This window comes from Drosophila ficusphila, unplaced genomic scaffold (assembly GCF_018152265.1).
Source record: "Drosophila ficusphila isolate 14025-0441.05 unplaced genomic scaffold, ASM1815226v1 contig_791, whole genome shotgun sequence".
Classification (NCBI taxonomy): domain Eukaryota; kingdom Metazoa; phylum Arthropoda; class Insecta; order Diptera; family Drosophilidae; genus Drosophila; species Drosophila ficusphila.
In genome coordinates this window covers 12,406,107-12,427,015 of record NW_025064737.1, presented here as the reverse complement: position 1 = coordinate 12,427,015, position 20,909 = coordinate 12,406,107, and the positions used below count along the sequence as shown (strand labels likewise).

The 20,909-nt window shown below is 42.6% G+C and overlaps 2 protein-coding genes across 3 annotated transcripts; one reads left to right on the top strand and one right to left on the bottom strand.

Moving 5' to 3' along the window:
- Window positions 1-284: 284 nt before the first annotated feature.
- On the bottom strand, window positions 285-4,138 carry LOC108098941 (phytanoyl-CoA dioxygenase domain-containing protein 1). Its single transcript, XM_017202148.1, has 3 exons — window positions 3,955-4,138; window positions 1,160-1,817; window positions 285-778 (listed from the first exon to the last, which is right to left on the bottom strand). Exons 1-3 carry the CDS (start codon window positions 3,976-3,978, stop codon window positions 594-596), a joined length of 867 nt encoding a protein of 288 aa, XP_017057637.1. The 5' UTR covers window positions 3,979-4,138; the 3' UTR covers window positions 285-593.
- Window positions 4,139-10,464: 6,326 nt separating this feature from the next.
- LOC108098933 (protein Skeletor, isoforms B/C) lies at window positions 10,465-20,874 on the top strand. Of its 2 annotated transcripts, XM_017202139.1 has the most exons (8): window positions 10,465-10,840; window positions 13,294-13,797; window positions 14,320-14,579; window positions 15,378-15,477; window positions 16,653-17,429; window positions 17,626-17,819; window positions 17,910-18,326; window positions 18,457-18,590. In XM_017202139.1, the coding sequence occupies exons 1-8, from the start codon at window positions 10,780-10,782 to the stop codon at window positions 18,496-18,498; spliced, it is 2,355 nt and encodes a 784-aa protein (XP_017057628.1). In that variant the 5' UTR covers window positions 10,465-10,779; the 3' UTR covers window positions 18,499-18,590. The 2 variants fall into 2 exon arrangements, with proteins under 2 accessions (XP_017057628.1, XP_017057627.1); XM_017202138.1 differs by having other exon boundaries at window positions 17,910-20,874.
- The last annotated feature ends 35 nt before the right edge of the window (window positions 20,875-20,909 follow it).

Here is a 20,909-nt window from a genome sequence, read left to right as displayed (position 1 = left end):
TAAAATGTTCTCATGCATCCAACGAACGAGAATTTTGGACGGTGGAATAACTTGTTTGAGTTAAATTCACTGGGGGTATAGATTATAATTCTGTACAATAAATAAGAAGATTAACAGTCAAAACTCATTAAGAAGATTTGTTGTTATCAAGTGAATTTCATTACAGGTTGTTTCAAGTTCAGTTATATTTTTGTTTTTTCTAATTTTTAGGTTTGAATATTTGACTGTTACACAAGTCTTCGCTATTGTGTGTTTACTGTACTCGTTTGACCGTGGTCTTCGTGTATGTTATCATTTAAATTTTATTTGTAAAGTGTTATAAGGTCGGTCATTAGCTCCTTACTATCTATGACAATCAACTGCTTACAACTGCTTCAACATAACCAATAAACTGCTTATATGTTAGCGAAGTTTCGGACCAGCTCACACACTGCTTGATCCATGCTTAAATCCAGTTTAAAATCAAAATTACAATAGGAAGTTTGTTTATTACATTTACAATTACTTCATACATCTTGGCGTGTACAACGAAACTTAAAAATTCACTAGAGACTTATATGCGAAAATACCGAATCACGATCTCGATCAGATCCTCAGGCCTTGCGCTCAAAAAGGACGGGGAACGGCTTGTCCTTCGGCGCCTGCAACCAATTGTCCTCTGAATACTTGACATTATTCTCAGTCTCGATTACGTGGAAAGTGTAGGCATGTCGGCTCTTCTGCGAACGATTCGGCTCGCTTTTGTGCACCACATTTCCGTGGATGAGGATGCAAGTGCCTGAAGCAGATACAAAACAAATTGTAGATTAGCAAATGGTTGGGAATTCCCAATTCTAAATCATTCTAATGTTTATTTTCCTAAAACGTGCTTAAAAGTTATCATAGTGAACAAAGATAAGTACTCAACAAACAACTGTTTTTGGGCATTCTATAATAAGAAACGTTAAAAAGAAAAAACTAGAAAGCAGCTAATCAAACATTTGTGTCAGTCTAAAGTCTTTCAAAAATAGTATGACTATCTTAGAACATGCAAGTTCAAATTAAAATTACAAGTTCTCTATTGATTTGGTTAACTCGGAGTGATCTAATAAAAATTTTTATAATTATCTAGGTTTTTTTTAAAGCTCTATAATAGATATCTATATTTTTAGATACTCACCCTTGCTGACTTGCATCGGGGTGAAGCTGGACTGCGGATAGATGGGAGCTGCCCGGTCGTAGACCATCAGTTCGCTGGCCTCCTTGTCGGGATTGCGGAGGTACCGCCTGTGCACGCCACTCTTGTGCGATCCCTTGATGAACTGCAGGCACCCATTCTGCAGAGTGCAATCCTCGAGGGCCAGCCAGAAGCCCACCGCCGAGTTGGGATCGGTGTGCAGGAACCACGAGTCCTGGTGGGGAGTGACCTCCCCTCCCACTCCGGGATTCTTGTAGATGTACATACTTTGGCAGACGGCGGGGCGATTGTAGTTCAGCTGCCAGCAGATCTCGCGAACCCGATTGCTGAAGGTGATCGCATTGAAGGTGGGGTGCTCCACATGGAGAGCATGTCCCACTTTGTTCAGAGCGATCATGGGATCCACCAGCAGCTGACCCTCATCTCCCACCGCTCCCTTCTCGAAGAAGTAGCGCACCTTGTCTCCAGATTCCATGAAGTACATCTCCTTGCCCTGCGCATCCTCCTGCTTGATGGTGCTGAAGATCTTCCGGTTGTTCTGGGGAGCATCCAGGCAGAGAGCTCTTCCCGCCTGGAAGAGCGAGTCCACTTCCTCGGGCGTGAGGAAATCCTCGATGACAATATAGCCATTCTCGTTCAGCTGGAAGTATGCAAGCGGGTGAAGGTCTCCGTTAATTCACGAGCTAATCTTTCTTGGTATATAGCATATAGTAGCTTATCGGGTGCGCCGTCTCGTCTGGCTAATCCCACAATCTCCGACCGGACTCTGCGGGGGCTGGATCAGTTCGTTATCTCCCCGACTGACCGATTGACCGACTGCTAATGGGCACGCGCGAACAATTTCGAACCCTGGGCTAATCTACTAATATATCAACTAAGTGCACTGCCATAAAACAGAATATAAATAAATATAAACAAGTTCCTAAAAACATCAAAACATTATGTATAAGTCAAAATCTAAAAAAAGTCTAAAGCTACCTTCTTAATTCATATTTCTTATCTATCTTGTTTTATAAATATTTCTATGGTATAAATTATTTTCAACTGGCTTTAAAATTGGACGTGTAGAATGGTGTACAAATTTACGAATTGCTTTCTTTTCTATGATGATGTTTTGTAGTTTTTTTCCTAGTGTAAAAGTGCTCTTTGTTCACCTTTTTAACGTATGCTAATTAACAAATTCCTGTGCACGTCAAAATGTTAATTCCGCCTGACAAAAACCCACAGACCGAAATCCGTGCTCATTCACAGAAATCAGTCAACGTAAAATTGAAAATTCACACATTCTCTTGTTCCTAAATAAATTTCAAAAAGGGGTATAATGGCTTTGCATCAGCAAATGCGGCTAAAACACTGTGAAATGACGTCTAAACAAATAATGATAGATTGTTTTGTGTTAAAATCAATCCCTCTTAGATTTATGCCAAACATTTCATTTGCCGACAGAAGAGCAATAGAAAATCGGTTTGGTAAACAAAGTAATATACATATATCATTTTTGTTGTGGGAGCTCTCACTCTCTTCGTTTTCCCTGTTTCCCGAAGGCGTGAGTGTGGTTAAATAAAATAAATTTAAATTGCTTGAGCGAGAATTTTGAAGATGAAAAACGAGAGTAAAAATAGTTGGCGTGACTCAAAGGCAGCCGAGGGAAAATCGCCGAACGAGCACACCTGAAGTGATCGAAAGTGGGAAAATGGGAAAGACTTCGGGTCAGCTGTCGATCTTCTGACGCTAACAGATCCGCGAAAATAAATCACTGGCGAAGGAAGGGGTGTTATCCGGAGGGTCTCTATACATACGGTTCCATTACAAAGGCGTGTGTGTATGGAAAATTACAGCAGAGGGTCAACAATCAGTGGCACTCATCACGTATGCCGCCCGTATGTGATGTAAAATGCTCAGCCAGCTGATTCTGTAATCGGTCTGAATTTGATAATGGCAATTGCTGCGAAGCTTGTTTGCACTCGCTGTTTTGCATTATTTCGTAACCCACATGTTAAGTAATGGCTTGTTGAACTAGAACTTGGGTCTGACTACACAAAGAAAATAAATGCTTTCTTGATTGAAAATATAAGCTACTAACATGGAAACGCACAGAAAAACACTGTCTTTTTCAAAACCGAAAGTATTTGTGTAAAGTTATTGTTTATCAAAGGTATTAGTAACTGCAAACTGTGGTTAGTTATTAAAAGAACCACCAGTTTATATTACTTTATCTTTAGATTTCCAGTTGTATTTTTCTGGGTGTTGATTATTTAATATCTAACTTGTGCACACCTTTATTAGTTTTTAATGCCGATAAGAAAATAAGTAAATTTTATGCTGCATTGAATATTCAATTCAATCAAAACGGTGACTCTTTGAAAACCAGTTTGGCTACAAACTACTTTAAACCATAATTAAGACCCATTTGGGGATATATTATTATTACGAGCGTCACACTTCGTCTGGAAACAAGTCTAGTAGTCCGACTTGTCATTAATTTGTTTGTTTAATTTGGTTAAGTTTCCAGAATCTGAAAACGTTTCCTCAATAACGCTTTGTCTTTTCTTTATTCTGCAACAACAAAAGAATGCTTTTTCGCCAACGAATTTTCCGAGCCAACGAAATGTTTATGATGCAGATGGTTGTAAATAACACGATGACTCCGAGGAAACAAGTCATCCCAGGATGAAGATGACTAACTAAGAGTGCTTCCAATAAATTATTCGAATCGTTCCAAAATAGATTAACCAATGTGAAATAAACCGATCTATTGGCTTAATTTGATTACCTACCTCGTCCAAAAGTTTGCTGTGCATTTTGTGTTTGTTTGCTTAGTAATTAATTAACAAAATATTACTTTTGATTGAAAGAACGCGAACTTCCGAACTTTTGTTTGGGTTCTTAATTTTTCCTATTTTCCCAGCGATCGGAACGTTTCGCACTGCTTGGCGTGTCTTTTCAAACTGATCGGTAGAGAAATTTTCGAAAACACTTGAAAATACCAGACGGTCTGAAATTGAGGGAGAGGCGGTAGCTCCCACGCGGCGCTTAACCGTTACATATTCTAAACATAGAGAGCGGTCAATTGCTCTCCACCTCTGTTAGATAACAGCGAGCGGCTCTGTTAACTTTCAGCGCGTGTCGTTGCTTTGTTTTTATACCCTTTCCATGAGGAGGGTATTATAGTTCGGCTAAGACAATTGTTAAGAATAAAAATGACATTTTAATACCTTAAAAATATTTATATTTTACTTCGTTAACACCAATTTGAAAAAAATAATAAATAAAACCAATAATTAAAAGCTGTAAATTGGTGTGTATTGGTTCTAACTATTATCTTTTTTGGAATTTTGTATATACGAATTTTCGTTTCCTGGGTATGCTTGAAAAAACATAACAAAAAACTAATAGGGTAGCTTATTTCATTGCATTTTATAGGTTTTATATATAGGTTCGTATAAGTGCAAGGGTATAAAAGCTTCGGATTCATATAGCAATCTTCTTTCAATGTTATTCGTATTTCTTTCGCTAGTTCTTGCTTTATCAGTCTCTTAAAGTGTGTCAGTCTAGCCATTGACTTTGATAAATAAATATGACTTTAGATTGTCCACTGTAGCTCTGAGCTATTGTTGTGTCGCAATCTTCCAGTTAATTCTGGTGTCCATCAAGTGTGCATTAAATTGCTCTTCCTTCCTATCCCTATGGAAAACCCCATTTCTTTCTTGTCTTAAAAGACACGTGTGTCGGCTGTGATCATCAGTCGGAGGTCTGCCTCTCCCACATGTCTTCATTGTGTGGATCTTGGTACAAACATAATTACATACAAAAAAAACACACAAATGCTCAAAAGGCATCCTCAAGTCATATGCACAAAGTTACTTTGGTGCATTTCGGTTCGCATGTAAATACACCAAAAGAAATAGTTCCGAATAAAATTAACATTTTACTGAAAATACGTTGAAAACAATTAGTATATTTTAAAATTTAAACTTAGCCAATTTTTCTTATTTATAAACGTAAAAAAAAAACATTTTTTAACTTTTTATATTTAGAAATCAGAAACCCATCTGCTTTTTTAAAAGTACATATGAGTTTATGTAACTAAATAAAAGCTGCATACTTTTTTTAAGTGCATTTTGTCTGTCCATGTGCCAGTTAATTACCGTCTGTGCGTGGGCCGTTATTCGTTTGTTTCTCCGTCTGAGTTCGCTGTTGTAACTGCGATTGCCTCATCGGATTTTCACGGCGCCCAAGAAATGTATGCAAAACTATTGTTGCTCTGTGGCTAATTGCAGATGCCTTAACAGTGGTTAACAAAGCTGAGAGAGTTGCCCTTTTCATAATTTAGGGTAATTAGTAAATTTGTTCACCTCAAACCAGTTTAATTAGTTTTTTTGAGTCGTGGGAAATTCTGGAATGACTTGCATTTGCCTTGAGTCGACTTACTCCATATAAATATTAAAATTGTATTTACAAATACTCAAACAAAGCAAACAGGCTTCCATCTCAAACCATTCAAGCCTGCCGCATATTTAATATTTGTTATATATTTCCTTGACGTCTTAATTTCGGACTTGTCTGCCGCACTTGTGGGTAAACACTCAAATATTTGCCCAACTCATCAATGCTGTGTTGAGCAGTATGCACAAACAAAGTACGTAAGTGCCACTTTTTGGCTGCACCTCCAGCCAGCCAGCCAGCCAGCCAGCATTCAGCATCCAATTGGCAACACACCCACCAACTTAGTCAAGCTACTAACTTCCACAGAAAATGCCATAAAGCGTCGCCAAATGAAAATGGCAAGATGATAAATAAGCCAGCCAGGAAATTTATGCCAGCCAGCGAAAATATCTATCTGCGACTTTGTACTCGAACTTCTGATGCTGCATTCGCATTTTGCAGTTCGCATCTCGCATTTATTGCTGCTTTACAGAAGATTAATTACACGAGCTGCGGCCATAAATAAGACGGGCAAATACAAACAGCATTATTCGCAATGCAAAGCATAAAAGTAAGTGCATGTTGTAAAATTCAAATTAGAAGCCATCGTGGAGATTTGCTGTGACCTTGAGTCGCCGAAGAAGCGGCAGGTGGGCGGAATGGGGGAGGGGAAGGGGGAGGTGAGGGGTGGGTGGCAAGGTGTTCGCAGCTGAACAATCAAGTCATAAACAATGTGCAGCCAAGGGGCTCCCACTCCATCACTCCCATCAAGGTCATCTCTTGGTTCTTCTTGGCTGTGTGTGCGCGACTAATTAAATTAATTAACATCTAAGGCACGCGATTGGCCTGGCTAAACAAACAAACTGATAACAAATTCAACTTTGCCTTGTTCACATTGTTTTTATTATTTTTATTTTTTCGTTTTTTTTTTTTTTGGCCATAGAAGGTGAATGTTATTTTCGCTCCAACTGACGACTCGGCTGATTAGAATGTGCCTTGTCAGCGGGTCGTAAATTAAGCTAAGCTGCCTTTCCAATTTGCATACCCTGTAATTAAGTGGTCAGCAGTGGATCTGCTTATTATCATAAACTGGTCACCGTCAATGAGATTTTGGCTGAGCAGTTATTCTTGTTTTTAAGCCATTAAAATTTGTCTCATCATTGGATTAATGGAGATTTTAAATACAAAATTAGGCAGGGCTTAAAATGTAATAAAACACATTTAAGTAACATATTATAATTTAAAATTAAAGCTTTTTGGAAAAAGTAATCTAATTATTGAGATTTAAAAATGTTTAAAAAATGCATTTGTATTAGAGAAATGAATAATAAATATATTCTGTAATTAAGTGGTTAACTAAATTCGAAGTCCTAGGGTAATCCCCTCTTCGATTCCTCAGCACTTGCTTTCTTTTCGTGATTAAATTTTCAAATATGTAGCTTCAGTGCCTAATAGACCAGCTATATTTCTATTAATTCACTTTATTTATTTGGGACAGGCCCCCCATGTCGATCCGAACGATTTGAGCTTGACCTTAGCCCGCGTTGCTTGGCAGCAGTATCGAATCGAAAGCTCGCACCTTGATACGATACTGCGATACTTGAAATGCATGATGCAAGTGAGAGGAAATGCTGACAGCGAGTCAGGAAAGGGAAACGATCGCCGACGCATAGATAATGCACTATATAGTATGCGGATCCCAGAAGCGAGCCGCCACTTTCTCCGCACCAGAAAGATGATGAACTGTTCGGTTTTCTTGAGGCCAGAGATCCACCAGATGATATGCCACCTCCAACCGGTGGTTATAAATCAACGATAAGAGCCACCCAAAGAAATTCGCATAACAAAGGCTAATTACGCGACACACTCGGACTCCATCATCATGGATATGGATGTGGCTGGTCGGATTTGTTTGGGATCTCCAGACTTTATCGTGCTCGTGCATAATTTTCGGATCAATCAACTCGCTGAAAGAGACAGAAGAGGACAGGCGCCGGCTTAGAGCCATAAATCTAATGGGCTCCAGCCGAGTTGGCCATGCAAATGCGAAAGTGGCCAGAAGAAGACCAGCTGGGCAGCCAAAAGTGGTAGCTAAATTAATAATGTTTGTTCGTGTTTTTGTCTGGCCGCTGGATCGGTCGGGGTTCGCTTTGTTCCCAATGTCAGTTGGGAAATTAAAAACTAATTTTATGGCAATACAAATTACGCACATTGAGGCAGTCCCACACTGGACAAAAAAGTTATGCATTACTCGAAATAAGTGTCTGGTTCAAAAATGATAATAAATGATTAAAATATTACATACTATGTAATTATCTTCGGAAATCAATTTTATTTTTAGAATTTGCTACCCATAAGATATATGACAAGATTTCATAGCTAATTTTGTTAAATATAAGTTAAAGTTTAAAATAAAATGTTTTTTTTTAGAAAAAAACCATGTGTGCTGTTTATTCCTAATTACAACTATACATCAACCTTTCGTGAGTATTTTTTTAAGTGTAGTCCAGGGCGAATCTTGATTTTTCGGTAAAGAGAAGGGGATTGGGGGAGTGGGAAAGGCGGCTGGAAAAAGAGGTTCCCCGATGGCTCCACCTTCGCAGCGAGTTGATTATGAAAGCGTTTTACAACAGCAATATGACTTTTTGTTCGTCTGCCGGTTTTCAAAGTGAAAGAAGCATATGGATGAGGCGACCTGAAACATGATGACTGTCGGTAATTTATACGAAATGTGCGTTTTTGCCTCATTTCAGTATTTTCAGCATTTCCCTTATAATTACACGCTCCACATGTATAATCGCCGATCACGTCGCCTTCGTCTGCTCCAAACCACCAACAAAGTTGCAAAAATCGATGGAAAAAAAAACGGTTTTTGGCACCACTTAGGCAAATCTGTATCTTTTGAAACCTAATTTGAATTTGCAAAAATCATAACGCCATTTGGGGATATAAACGTCGTCATCGGCCAGAGGTTATTGATTCGCCGTTGGCTTTTGTTTGCTGCCACAAAAGAGGGATTATAAGCCAAGCGTTATATGGCGAACAAAGCCCGAATGCAGCCACAAAGCCCACAAAAGATTCAGGGCCTTGGCCAAGAACAAAAGGATGCCCAAACCTAGACTTCCAGTTCGCCTTGACTTGGTCCAATGTCGCCGCTTTGTTGGACTCCCAGAAATTATCTCCATTATGACCGAGGCCCTAATTGAATTATGTAAGCGGGAAGCAAACGATTAACAAGCGCTGCTCACTGCACACTTACAATCTGACCTATTGTGATCTTTTCCCTTTCTTGGAGTTTGAAGCCGCAGGCAAAAACGAGCGATCCCCAGATTGTGAACTTGGCAACGGAATCACGAATTGCCAATCTGCTTTCTTTCACCTTCGAACCGGCGATTTAATCCATCACGAAAAATTAGCAGCCACAGCTGATTATCTAATCCGGTAATCCGGTAATCCAATCCAGTAACCGCGGGAACAATCGAAAGTGCAATGAAAGGGAATTGGGAATGAATAATAGCCAATTGTTTTTTTCGTTTTATTCAATTGGAAAGGTGCGATAATATCAGCATAAACCTATCAGCAATCACAGCACATAAACAAACAAAAAATCAATTTGTAGTTATGTTGTGAATGTTAATAAATAAAAATCATTGCTATTGGAATTGTTTTTATTTTAAAGTAAGTATTATATACCAATCAGCAGTATATATTTAAGTGGCCTTAAAGTGAGTCAAAATAGACAATTGGTGTAAATTAGATTACAACTATCGCGGAAACAGCTGCAAAAGGGAATAAACAAATTAAATGTGCAGGAAATAAAATCCGCATGTAATGCCAAACAAAAGTGGGTATCGAGTATTCGAGATTTCCGAATAGCTTTCGACCATAATTTGACAAAAATAAATTGCATTAGCGGCGAAACAAGTTCAACACGCAGAATAACATTTAAATTCACCAGCAACAAACAGCAAAATGGGCAACGAAAAAAACTCAAGAGAAGACAAGAAAAATGACAGAAGGTGTGCAAAAAAAATGTATTTAACTTGGCCGAAAAGGCGCCGCGGCAGAAAGACGTTTGAAGTTTTGCGTTTTTAGAGAGGACTGCGGCGACGACGGCGCAATAATTATTGCCGACGTTGATGAGACGGGCAGCAGCAACAACAACAACAACAACACAACAGCAGCAACAGTGGGTCAGTGGTTGGCTTGGCTATCACAAACAAAAAGACGGTAACAGTGTGGATACAACAGCAACAGTAACAGCAGCAACAGTAACAGCAACAACAATAACAGCAGTGACAGTAAGAGCAATAACAATAACAGCAGCAACAGCAAAACTCAGAGCTAAAGCAAAAGTAGCAACAGCAGAACATTACAACAGCAATATTTAAGCACAACAGCAGTAACCGCAATAAAGATAAAGACAGCAGCTAGATCAATGATATTGGCAGCAACTTCGATATAGAAATAGATTTAGAAAAAGCAATAAGCACATCCAGAAACACTCTCAGCAGCAATTGGAGTTGCAAACTATTTAAAATTAAGCAGCAATATTAACAGTTTAAGCAGCAGCAACATCAAGTGCAGATGCAGCAACTACAAAAGCTTAACAGCAACACCAACTGCAGTAACAGCAGCAACATTGGCAGCAGTAAGAGCCATATCAACAACACACAGCAGCAACAGCAACAGCTTAAACAGCAACAGTAGGAACATTGCGGGCAAAACCAGACTCCAAACAGTTCTGCCGACGTCGGCAGCGAGAGCGGGAGCGGAGAGAAGGCGGTGGCGACGGCGACGTCGACGTCGGCGGATCCGAAAGTTTTTCAACTCTTCGCTGACAGCGCAGACGCAGCGTCGTTGGCGATCAGTGCGGTTTTGGAGTACGTTGCGTTCGGTCGCGAGATCCCAACCTCAGTGGAAACCCCCTCAGAAAAAATAAAAAAGGTCCGTGGACCGAACCGAATTCGAATTCGACTCGCGAGTGAAGATCTCACTACAAAGTGTGTGCGTGTTTCCCAAAGCCAGGATAAGCACATCCTGCTAGCAAAAAATTTAAATAATATCAGGGCCTTTGGCCAAAACACCCACACTGCCACACAGAAACGCAGCAGCAGCAGCAGAAGCAGCAGCAGTTGACACACACAAGCGAAGGCAGACACGAGCCACCGTTAGCCATGCTGGCAATGAAGGATAAACCTTGGCTGATGCTATTTGGCCTATTGGCCGCATTAAGCTGTAAGTACCCCGGGCAATGATTTATAAGTGCCATTGTGATGCAAATTAAACGGATAGCGAGATGCAGACACAGCTGCAGATAAAGATACAGAGACAGATACAGATACATTTACAGGCAGAGCGACAGATACAGATGCTGAGCGATACGAAAAACTAGATTAGTGGCCTGTATTTATGGCCCAGACAATGAGCCCACACAGCTCAATGACGTGCCGAATACGAATACGATTCCGAATCTGAATCTGAATCCGAATCTGAATCCGAATCCGATGTATATATCATCTTTTGTGAGTGCGGTGCCAGCCAGTTGAATATTCATCAGCTTTTATGATCGCGCTGACCGTTGAACCGCTGACCAACTCCACAATTGTCCCACTGACAACGGACTGCATTAGCATTTCCACCCGAGATTTGCATAAATTGCTGGCTCGTTTCCTTGATACCAATTCGAAGACCTCCTAGCGACTGGAAAAGCCGCTGGGAAAGTAGGTTGGCCACTCAGTGCGAATAATTAACGAGAGTTGCGAATCATTAAGCGTACTGCAAATGTATATTTAATATATTTATTGGGTACAGAAAACCAGAAATTAATACATGGATTTTAATATTACAAAAACTTTAACAAAAGCGTTAAGACAAATATGTCTATTTAAGCTGTAATACTATATTGTGTTGAATGTTTAAATACAAATTTATTTTTCTTTTTTAATTGCGCGTTTTACAATTTCTCAAATCATTAGGAGTTCAAATAATAAAACAAATTATATCTTTTAACCTGTATAAATGCGACATTTAAAACTTCAGAAGTTGAAAAACATTAAGAGCTCGAATTATAAAACAAATCGATTCACTTAAATCTCGAAAGATCGAATCGGTATTTATGGATTCTGAAGTAGCTTTTGTCAGACATTCTGTTGTGTTCATTTAAATATCGAGCATCTTAAAATATTGACGTACAAGTGTATCCAATTGAATTATGTCTTTTTGTGTGCGATTTTATGCTTTTGGAATTTATTGATTTTGCAATGCGAGTCGCTTCGCTTCGGATGATTGGCAATTGCCCCCAACCAGTTCGTTGGGTTTGCTTGGCCAATAGTTGAGTGCCTAATGGCTCCGTCTGACTTTAGCGCGATCATCATTAATAAGATTGCGATTGCTCCGTGTTTGTTGTTGCCGTGCGGTGCTTTTTAATTACACCTTTGGCATTTTGCATACGATCTCGCAACTGCCCCCTTTGAGCTTTAAATCGATGATGGATTCTGGGCCAAGTCAGGCGGAAATCGGGCGGCTGGGCAAAAATCGGTTGGCCGACAAACTGGCCCAAAGATTCTGGCCAGAGATTCTGGCAAACGAGAAAGACTCGTCCGTGTCTGCGCAAAATTTGGAGCAACCGAAGCCATGGCCACGGAAAAGTGAACCGGCCAGCGGGTAGAAAAAAAAACCAATCGGGTTAAGTCAAAAATAAAAAAAAAATAAAAATAAATAACTGCAGGCCATGGCGACCATGTCGCCCCGACAAACCATTTGATGGCAGTTAAAAAACCAAACGTGTTTATGGCCCATGCAAAAAACAAAGCACACACAACAGCAACAAATAGATTGTAATAAACACACAGATAAATTGAATTTGAACAACAACAACAAAAACAAAAGCAACAAGCGGCAAAGCCAAGTTTGTGAAGGTGAAGTGGGAATTTTTCAAAACGAAATTCGCCAGCCCACAAAAGCAAACAAAGTTGGCCCATTAAAGTCGGCTTAGAACCATTCATCTCCTAATGAGAATTAGTTCCCATTAAGACCGGGTTGGTTTTTTTTTCATTTGTTGTTTTTTGGTGTTACACGCCTCACGAGTTTTCGGTCTGTTTTCCAAATTTATTTGCCGTAAATCCGAAAATCCGAAACTTCCTGTGCTCCAAGAACAAAGACTTCAATCGAGTTTAAGCTATGACACACCGCTTGCGTAGATTTTGGAGTTTGATTTGATTGTTTTGGTTTATCTGTTTGGCTTGAACCCGGTGGGATGGTAAATAAAAGCACTGAAAGCAAAAAGAAACACACGCCGACTTCAATTTAATTATATCAATCAATAACAGATTAGTTTTAAAGGCTATTTGTTATGAAAGCAAATAAATTATTTCTAAATAAAAATATAGTTTTAATTAAACTCACTAAATTCTTATAAATAATAAATAGGATTGGCTTAAAAGCCTATGATAGAAGTTGACTTTCCTATTTAATAATTTATACAGTTTGTAAAATCAAATTTCAACGAATCTGAGGTCACGAATTTTGCCCAAGTGTATGACTAATTAAGTGGTCGCTAAGTGGCTGCGGAGATTTCGTGTGTGGTGTGTATTCATTGCCCACTGAGTCAGCTAGCGCCAAGTTTGTTGCCTAAGTCTTTTGTTTTGGCTTCTTCGCTCACCGATTCTTCTGATTGTTTCTGCTTGCAGGTTTGGCCAGCTTTGGAGACGCCGCCTACCCATATTACGGCACCAAGATCGGAGCCCTGACCCGCCTGCACCACGGAGTCTCCGGGGATGTGTACGCCGTGGACTCGCGCACCATCTTCATCAAGAAGTTCAACTACGATGGCGAGGCGCCAGCTGCCTACTTCTATGTGGGCAACACGGCGAAGCCGAGCAACGAAGGAGCCGCTCGTCTGAGGGACGAAAAGGGCGGAACCGCCTCCCTGACCCGTCGCTACAGGAACAAGGACGTAACCCTTTCGCTGCCAGAGGGAAAAACCCTGCGCGACATCAAGTGGTTCTCCGTGTGGTGCGATGAGTTCGCGGTGAACTTCGGAGATGTCTCCATTCCGGCCAACTTGGACTTCCCTCGGCCGCAGAAGATCAACGCTTTGAGGGGCGTTCATGGCGTTTCCTCCGACAATATTGTGATCGTGGACGCCCAGACTCTGCTGGTTCCAAACTTCAGTTACGATGGAGAAGCGCCAGGTGAGTTTATTAAATGAAAACAGAAAGAAATTCCAGAAATTAAGTTTGTTAAACTTCACCAAAAATTGATTTAAATATTATATCAGCTATTTAAATATGCTTTAAATATTCAGCTAATTATATGATTATAATTATTATCACTTTACAAACCAATTACCCATTTCAATTGATTTCCTAAAATCAGCAAACAAACAACTCATTTTTATAGCTTTCGTGGAATACTGCATATTAAGCGATAATAATGATATGCATTATTTATAATAAAAGGTTTCTCATTTAGGGGAATTCACACTGCAGTGCTTTTGTACTAATACAGAAAACAAATAACAATCTATACTAGATCAATAAAATGATTTCGTCATGAGTTTATGTTAATATTGAAGAAAAACCTGAAAAAATGGAATACTTAATGAAGTTTGAACTCTAGAAATTTCGAAGTTTAAGGCAGTGAACTGAAATTAAATTTATATATACCACTTTCCTGGATTATTCTTAAATTTCTCTTAAAAATGCCACTTGCAGATGCCAAATTCTGGGTGGGCAGAGGACAGAGGCCCACCTCGGAGGGTCTGAGGATTCCCGATGAGAACGGCAAGGAGAATCCCCTCCGTCGCTACGAGAGAAAAACTATCGTTTTGACTTTGCCGGAGGATCTGACCATCTTCGATATTGGCCACTTTGGCGTGTGGTGCGAGGCCTTCACCGTGGATTTTGGCCACGTTCGCCTGCCGGAGGGCCTGAATGTCCCTCCCTCGCTGAAAATGCTCGGAATCAGTCCACAGGTAAAGAAGAACGCCAACCAGATCCTAAGCGAGCTGCAGCAGTGATCGCTGATCTTGGATCGCTAATCGCTGATTGCGGTTGATGGGTGTAACTGTGTGTAACTCTATTTATTGTTGTGTATACTATATGCAAAATATTTATCAATCGAATCAATTCGAATCGGATCCGGCATCACGAGTCGTGACCGGAAATTCCTAGACTGTAAGCTGGATGGACGGCGGAGGAGAGATCCAAAATATACATATATATAACTATATATATATATACATATGTGCAACACATTCTATAATATATGTGTCTATGTAATACTCACCTGCTTGTTATTTGTGTTTTGTTGTCTTGATCAGCTTTTGCTTGAGCTCCGGGAGCGTCTTATACAAAATGAAATCTGTGTGGGACCGAATCCTATTTGTTCCTCTACCTCGAAACCCACAACACACTCACACCCACACACACACATAGAACACACACTACACCCAGTCACACACATATATTCCTGTGATCTACTAACACCCAAGCGAATTCAAAAAACATTTTTCATTTTGTATAATAAAAACCATTCAAAAAGCAAAAAACTTTCGAATACAGCAAAACAAAAATGCAAACATTTCGGGTATGCTCAAAATTCTGACTTTGGCCAAGCTTTCTCCTCCCCCTCCCACCACCACCACCACCCTTCCCCACCCACACACACACACAACCGCACCGCACATTCCCCCAATCCGTATCCGAATCCATTCCGAATCCGCTTCCGTTTCCGATCCAATCGAACCTTCCCTTAAACCAATCTCTTCCAGTCGAAGCTCAACTGCGAGGTGCTCTACGACGATCTGGCCTTCGAGGTTCGCTGGGCGGTGGCCGGCGAGAGCATCGTGGTCCAATTGGTGGCCAAGTTGGGTAAGTTCGGAAGTCCATGGTGATCATTAAGTGCTAATGGTTTCTAATAGGCGGAAGTTGGGCCACGCCCTCAAAAGGCAGGCGCTGACATTCAGCAGACTGTAAAAAGCATTATAATTAAGATTATTAATTTTTAATTGGTTTTGAAACTTTCTTATGGAGATATTATCAAGACACTTTAAAATAGAAATCTTAGGGGTAACAGCAAAATAATTATATTTGAATTATTCTTTAAAGGCCATGATTATAATAGGTTTATTTGTAAAGTTTTAAGATTGTGGTGGAATGAAAAATACGGATTTGATTATTATATCTATTTAAAAACTATTCTGTTACAACTCATACCAAATAGTTGTAAGATAAATCTCCATAAATCTTTAAATTTTCGAAACTGTTTCCAAACATTTTTGGAATGTTTTAAGCGTTCTCTTTGAGCCAAATCCCTTTGGCCTGACCTATCCCATTTGGTGACAAGCCTTCGTCGGAGAAGTTGGCTGCAGCATCTGCCGCCGCTGATTTATGATGCTTTGACATTTCATGGAGTACAGTTAGCAGGCAGTCGGGGGGCCGAGTTGGCAACAATAAAATCCAGTTAGCATCCAAATTGACCGATCAGCAGCAGCATCCATGGCAGAAGCAGAAGCAGCAGCAGCAGCATCGGCGTCGCTGGCAGAATAACAAGTTGCGAATTATGACGACTGGTTTTATTGCGCAACTCGATGCTGGCTAAGATTGGGCGGAACGCGTGGAACGGGCGGATTGTTTCGCTGCATCTGCAATCGCGAGCATCGGGGGCACACTTTGGCCATATCCATCCGCCAGTGCCACTGGTCTTACTCCAAGCTCGGCGATCAGCAATTTGCAACCGCTAAGAATGCCGACAGGAATTTTCACCAGGAAAATGCCTGCCGACCGGTTAGTTAGGCCAGAATTGGGGCAAGCAACTTTCGTTGATTGTGGGCTTGCAAACACTTCCTATAGAATTAGACTGCACTCGAAAAAGGATTTCTAAATATAAATACTAAAGTTTTTTAAAGTATCACTAAAATGATTTGAATTTCTTTTGTTTTCTGTAATAAGAAACTTTTTTAGATAGAGAACATATTAGGTATTCATTTTTAGGAAAAACAAGTTTAAATATTTTAGCTATTAAACATGATTTTCTATCCCCACAGAACCCAACAACTACATGTCCTTCGGAATCTCCCCGAACAAGAATATCAGCCAGATGATTGGTGCGGATGCAGTGGTTGCCTGGGTGGATCCCCAAACCGGAAATGGATTCGCCACCGATTACTTCCTCGAAGGCAAGGCGCAGTGCTCCGGTGGGCGTGGCGCCTGTCCCGATACCAAGATCTCCGAGAAGACAAACTCCATCCGGCTGCTAAACGCTGCCATGGTGAATGGCTATTCGATTGTGACCTACCAGAGATCCCTGGCTGCCACGGATCGATTGGATCTTCCAATCTCGATTACGGATGCGGAATCTGTGGTCTGGGCAATTGGACCACTGAATGACTACCGCGAGGTCTCCTTCCACACCTTCTACAACAAACACTTGCACCAGATTGAATTTGGCCGTCAGCCCAAGTGGAATTGTCCTCTGCCGGAAGGAGCTCGTCCTGGCAGCAACTCCTCCGAACAGGAGGACTCCGCCCCCGCAGCCCAGAGTTCAACGGGAGGAGCAGGCTATCCCCCAGCAGGAAGACCCAATGTGGAGCCCGATGAGGAGTTCTACGAGAACCGGGCGGAGGCACTGCATCGCCAGCCGCCTCAGAGGCGCCAGGAAACCGCCATCATCACCCAACGGCGACCTGTTCCCACTCCGAAGCCAGTGAACAGCAATGGAGCCTGGGACATCCCCGCCATCCAGTGCCACGAGCCGGAAGATGGAGTCTTCTACGCCCAGATGGGTCCCACGGGTGGAAAGCATGGCTATCCAGCAATCACAGGTGAGATTTTAGTGTTTAATACCTATTTATGTAATGTTTATCATTATTATATTATATGGTATATAATTCCTATTATTACTAAATTATATCATACAGTTTCAGTGAATTTATATATTATATTAGATAAGATATTTATAGGATATGTTTTCCAAGTACCAAATACTGTTTGTTTTTAACGTAATATTTTCTATTTTAGGTCATGTTGGCTGGGGAATTTCCTGGTACATCAACGGACTCCTGATCCCCGAGATCCATGTGGTGCGCGGCAGGACCTACACCTTCGTAGTGGAGGGTGGTAACAACCCAGACATCCCAGCCAAGTACCATCCGTTCTACATCAGTGATGATCCTGTGGGAGGATACGAACACAAACGCGAAGAGGAGAAGAAGGTGAGATGTTCCTTTAGATTTAATGCATCATTAATTATAATAGGTAATTTATGAATGTTTTCTAATATCATACCATACTCCTCCTTGCAGGCCGTTCGCATCTACGCCGGAGTGCATCGCTCCCGCTCCGGCCAGGTGACCCCCACCGGCGTGGGCCGCCTGTGCAACTGGACGCCGGACGTGGAGGGTCCTCCGGCGGACGACTACCAGTCCTTCGGCGCCTACCAGCGCACCCTGACCCTCAAGTGCGATGCCGGTGAGCCGGGCGTGATCAGTTGGAAGCCGGACAGGAGCACGCCGGACACGGTGTACTACCACTGCTTCACGCACCGCTACCTTGGATGGAAGATCCACGTCCACGACGAATGCGATTCGGAGGCGAGTGGCGGCGGACTGAAGGGAGCCGCCTCCGATCGCCACGAGATCCGACTGCCGGCGGAGGCAGCGGAACCGGCGCCCGTGCACGAGGACTACGCCGGAGAGGCGTCCGTGCGGCACGAAACCAAGGTCAGCGCCAACGATAATTTTTTATTGAAGCACCAAACCGATTTGATTAAGAACCACAATATGAACGGAACACCGCCCAAACTGAGTTTTGAAATAACGAAATCTTCGGAAATAACCAAACTGATTTCAGATGGCATCCGCGCTGCTGAGGCTCTCGAGGAGAGCCTACTGAGGAACCTACCGAATCCGAATCCGAATCTGAAACCCCATCCCAACCAGAACCCGAATCCGCACCAGAAACCGAACGTCATCCCGAACGAGATCAGCTCGCGACCCGAGATTCTGCTGGGCGAGACCCACGCCACCCACAAGCTGAACGCATCTCCATCCGCCATCCCCCCATCCGCATCCGCATCCGCCTCAGCATCCGCATCCGCATCCCCTGGCAATCAAAAGCTGCCCATTTATGCAGCTGGTCCCCACATCATCCATCCCCATCCCCCGCACTTGCATCGCCTGCACCACCATCCGCAGCATGCCGCGAATATTCATCCGCATCCGCACTTGCATCACCACAATCTAACCGCTAATCTTCCAGCGCTCGCACAGAAAACCATTGGACTCTCCGAGTTCCTGCGTCCGCCGCAGAATGCTCCGCTCTTCCATCCGGTCAAGCTGCCCGGCCGTCGTCCCTTCCCGGCTCCCATCAAGAAAGTCCCCGCCTCGCGGCCTGTGCTTCCGCAGCAACATCCGCACCTGCATCCGCAACAGCATCCGGTTCTGTTGCAACAACCTTCCTTGATTGTGAGTCACTACAGGAAACCGGTTCCGGGATTGCTGAAACCCTTCATCAAGGAGAAACCCTTCCCGCTGCAACCGCTGGCTGCCTCCGTTTTGCTCCTCGGGCAACCCACTGAATTGGGTGGCGTCTTGGGGCCAATCAGCAAAGGTGAACGACTGAAGGTCAAGGGCAAGCCCAAAATTCCAGTTCCCTATATCGATTTGGAACCCCAAAGTTCACTGCAAAACACAGCCCTATTCAATCAACCTGCGAAGGTGGAACCAAAGCCTGTGGTGACTCCGCCAACCATCTCCACTTCCAGTTCAACCACAAGTATTCCCCTCGTGAAACGTCTAAATGTTAAGGAACCTTCTCTTGAAGAAATCGCCGCCATGAGACCTGCTGTGAATCAAGGCTTTAAACCGGACACCGTGATCGTGGAGAGCGGTTTTCGACCCATCATGAGAACCGACGGCACGGGTGTCCAACTGCCAAAGGAAATCATTGACCAAGTGGCTCATCGAAGAGAGGATCCTGGCACCGAGATCGATGAGGTGATGGAAACGGATACTCTATTTTTGACTGCCCAACAGGGAGGCACTGAAACCCAGAGCTTTGAGCCCATGTTTATACCCTCTCCTTTGGACAGTACCAATGCCTCGAAGATTCTTAAGGTTAAGATAAAGGAGGTGAGTCCCACGGCTTCGGCATTGCGTTTACCCTCAGCAGCTTTGGAGCACTCTCTGCCCTCCGCTTCGGAGTTGAGAAAGCCCACTTTGGATGAGCTATTCGGGGAGGAGTTGAACGAAGAGGAGCTGGAACTGGAGCCACTGCCCCAAGGAGATGATGAGGAACTGCTGGACGAGACCACCAAGAAAGCAGCTCCAACCACCACAAAGGAGCCACCACCAAGCAGCACCACCAAGCAAACGGAAACGGAACTGTTGGATGACCTCTTCGGACCCGATGAGGAGGACGTCTATGCAGATGAGCTGGAGCTCGAGATGGATGATCGAGTGGCAGCTGCTGCGGAGCGAATCGATACCTACTACTTGCCACCGGATAACCGAAAGATTCCCCACGCCAGCTTGCCCAGTGGAGCACTCTACACCTTCGATGGCAAGTCGGTGGTGGATAGTAGCTTGGTATTGCCACCCAAATTGGATGCAGTGGATAATCTTGGAATTCAGCAAAGACATTCCCAGTACGGGTTGACTCCTTTGGAGCAGCTAGTTCGCACCACTCCGCAGTTTGGGATCTTTAGAGGGGAGTTGCCACAAGAGTTCCGAGGCACAGAACCCCAGCCCGTTTCGGAGTACTCCCACACCCATTCCAACCCGGCTCCATTCAGTCGAACGACTCCGGGATTCACCACATCGAGTAGCAGTGGCAGCACCATCTATCCGTACTCCTCATCCCCGGGAACATCCACATCCATATCATCATCATCATCTTCTTCACCATCGTCGTTGTCGTTGTCGTCGTCGTCGTCATCATCATCGCCATTGTCCTCATCCTCGCTGAGACCCATTTCCACCAAGTTGCAGCTACTGAAGCCGGAGGGAAGAAGGGCGTAGGATCTGCAATAGCGAAATTATCAACAAATCGACAAAACAAATCAAAACTAGCATTTAACCGTTTTGGGGTAGCACTACTCTCATAACCACGTTACATTTACTCGTAAACCTGTATTAGCCCGTAGTTTTCTTTTAACAATTATGATGCTCTTAATTTTAAACGAACGCATGAATTTTATTAGCTAAGCTAAACGATTCTGTTTAAGCCGCATTTTAGTCGTTGTGAAATAAAACCAAGAATTAATCTGAATTGACTGTTTTTCTTAAATAGTAGATATTTATAAT

What these genes read in the sequence shown, in the direction of transcription:
- LOC108098941 (XM_017202148.1), bottom strand. Translation starts at nt 3,978, where the DNA reads ATGCACAGCAAACTTTTGGACGAG. An exon ending in ACAGCAAACTTTTGGACGAG is followed by an intron (nt 1,818 to 3,954) that starts GTAGGTAATCAA and finishes GCATACTTCCAG; the next exon opens with CTGAACGAGAATGGCTATAT. An exon ending in CCCGATGCAAGTCAGCAAGG is followed by an intron (nt 779 to 1,159) that starts GTGAGTATCTAA and finishes TATCTGCTTCAG; the next exon opens with GCACTTGCATCCTCATCCAC.
- LOC108098933 (XM_017202138.1), top strand. Translation starts at nt 10,780, where the DNA reads ATGCTGGCAATGAAGGATAAACCTTGGCTGATGCTATTTGGCCTATTG. An exon ending in TGGCTATCCAGCAATCACAG is followed by an intron (nt 17,430 to 17,625) that starts GTGAGATTTTAG and finishes TTTCTATTTTAG; the next exon opens with GTCATGTTGGCTGGGGAATT. An exon ending in AACGCGAAGAGGAGAAGAAG is followed by an intron (nt 17,820 to 17,909) that starts GTGAGATGTTCC and finishes TCCTCCTTGCAG; the next exon opens with GCCGTTCGCATCTACGCCGG.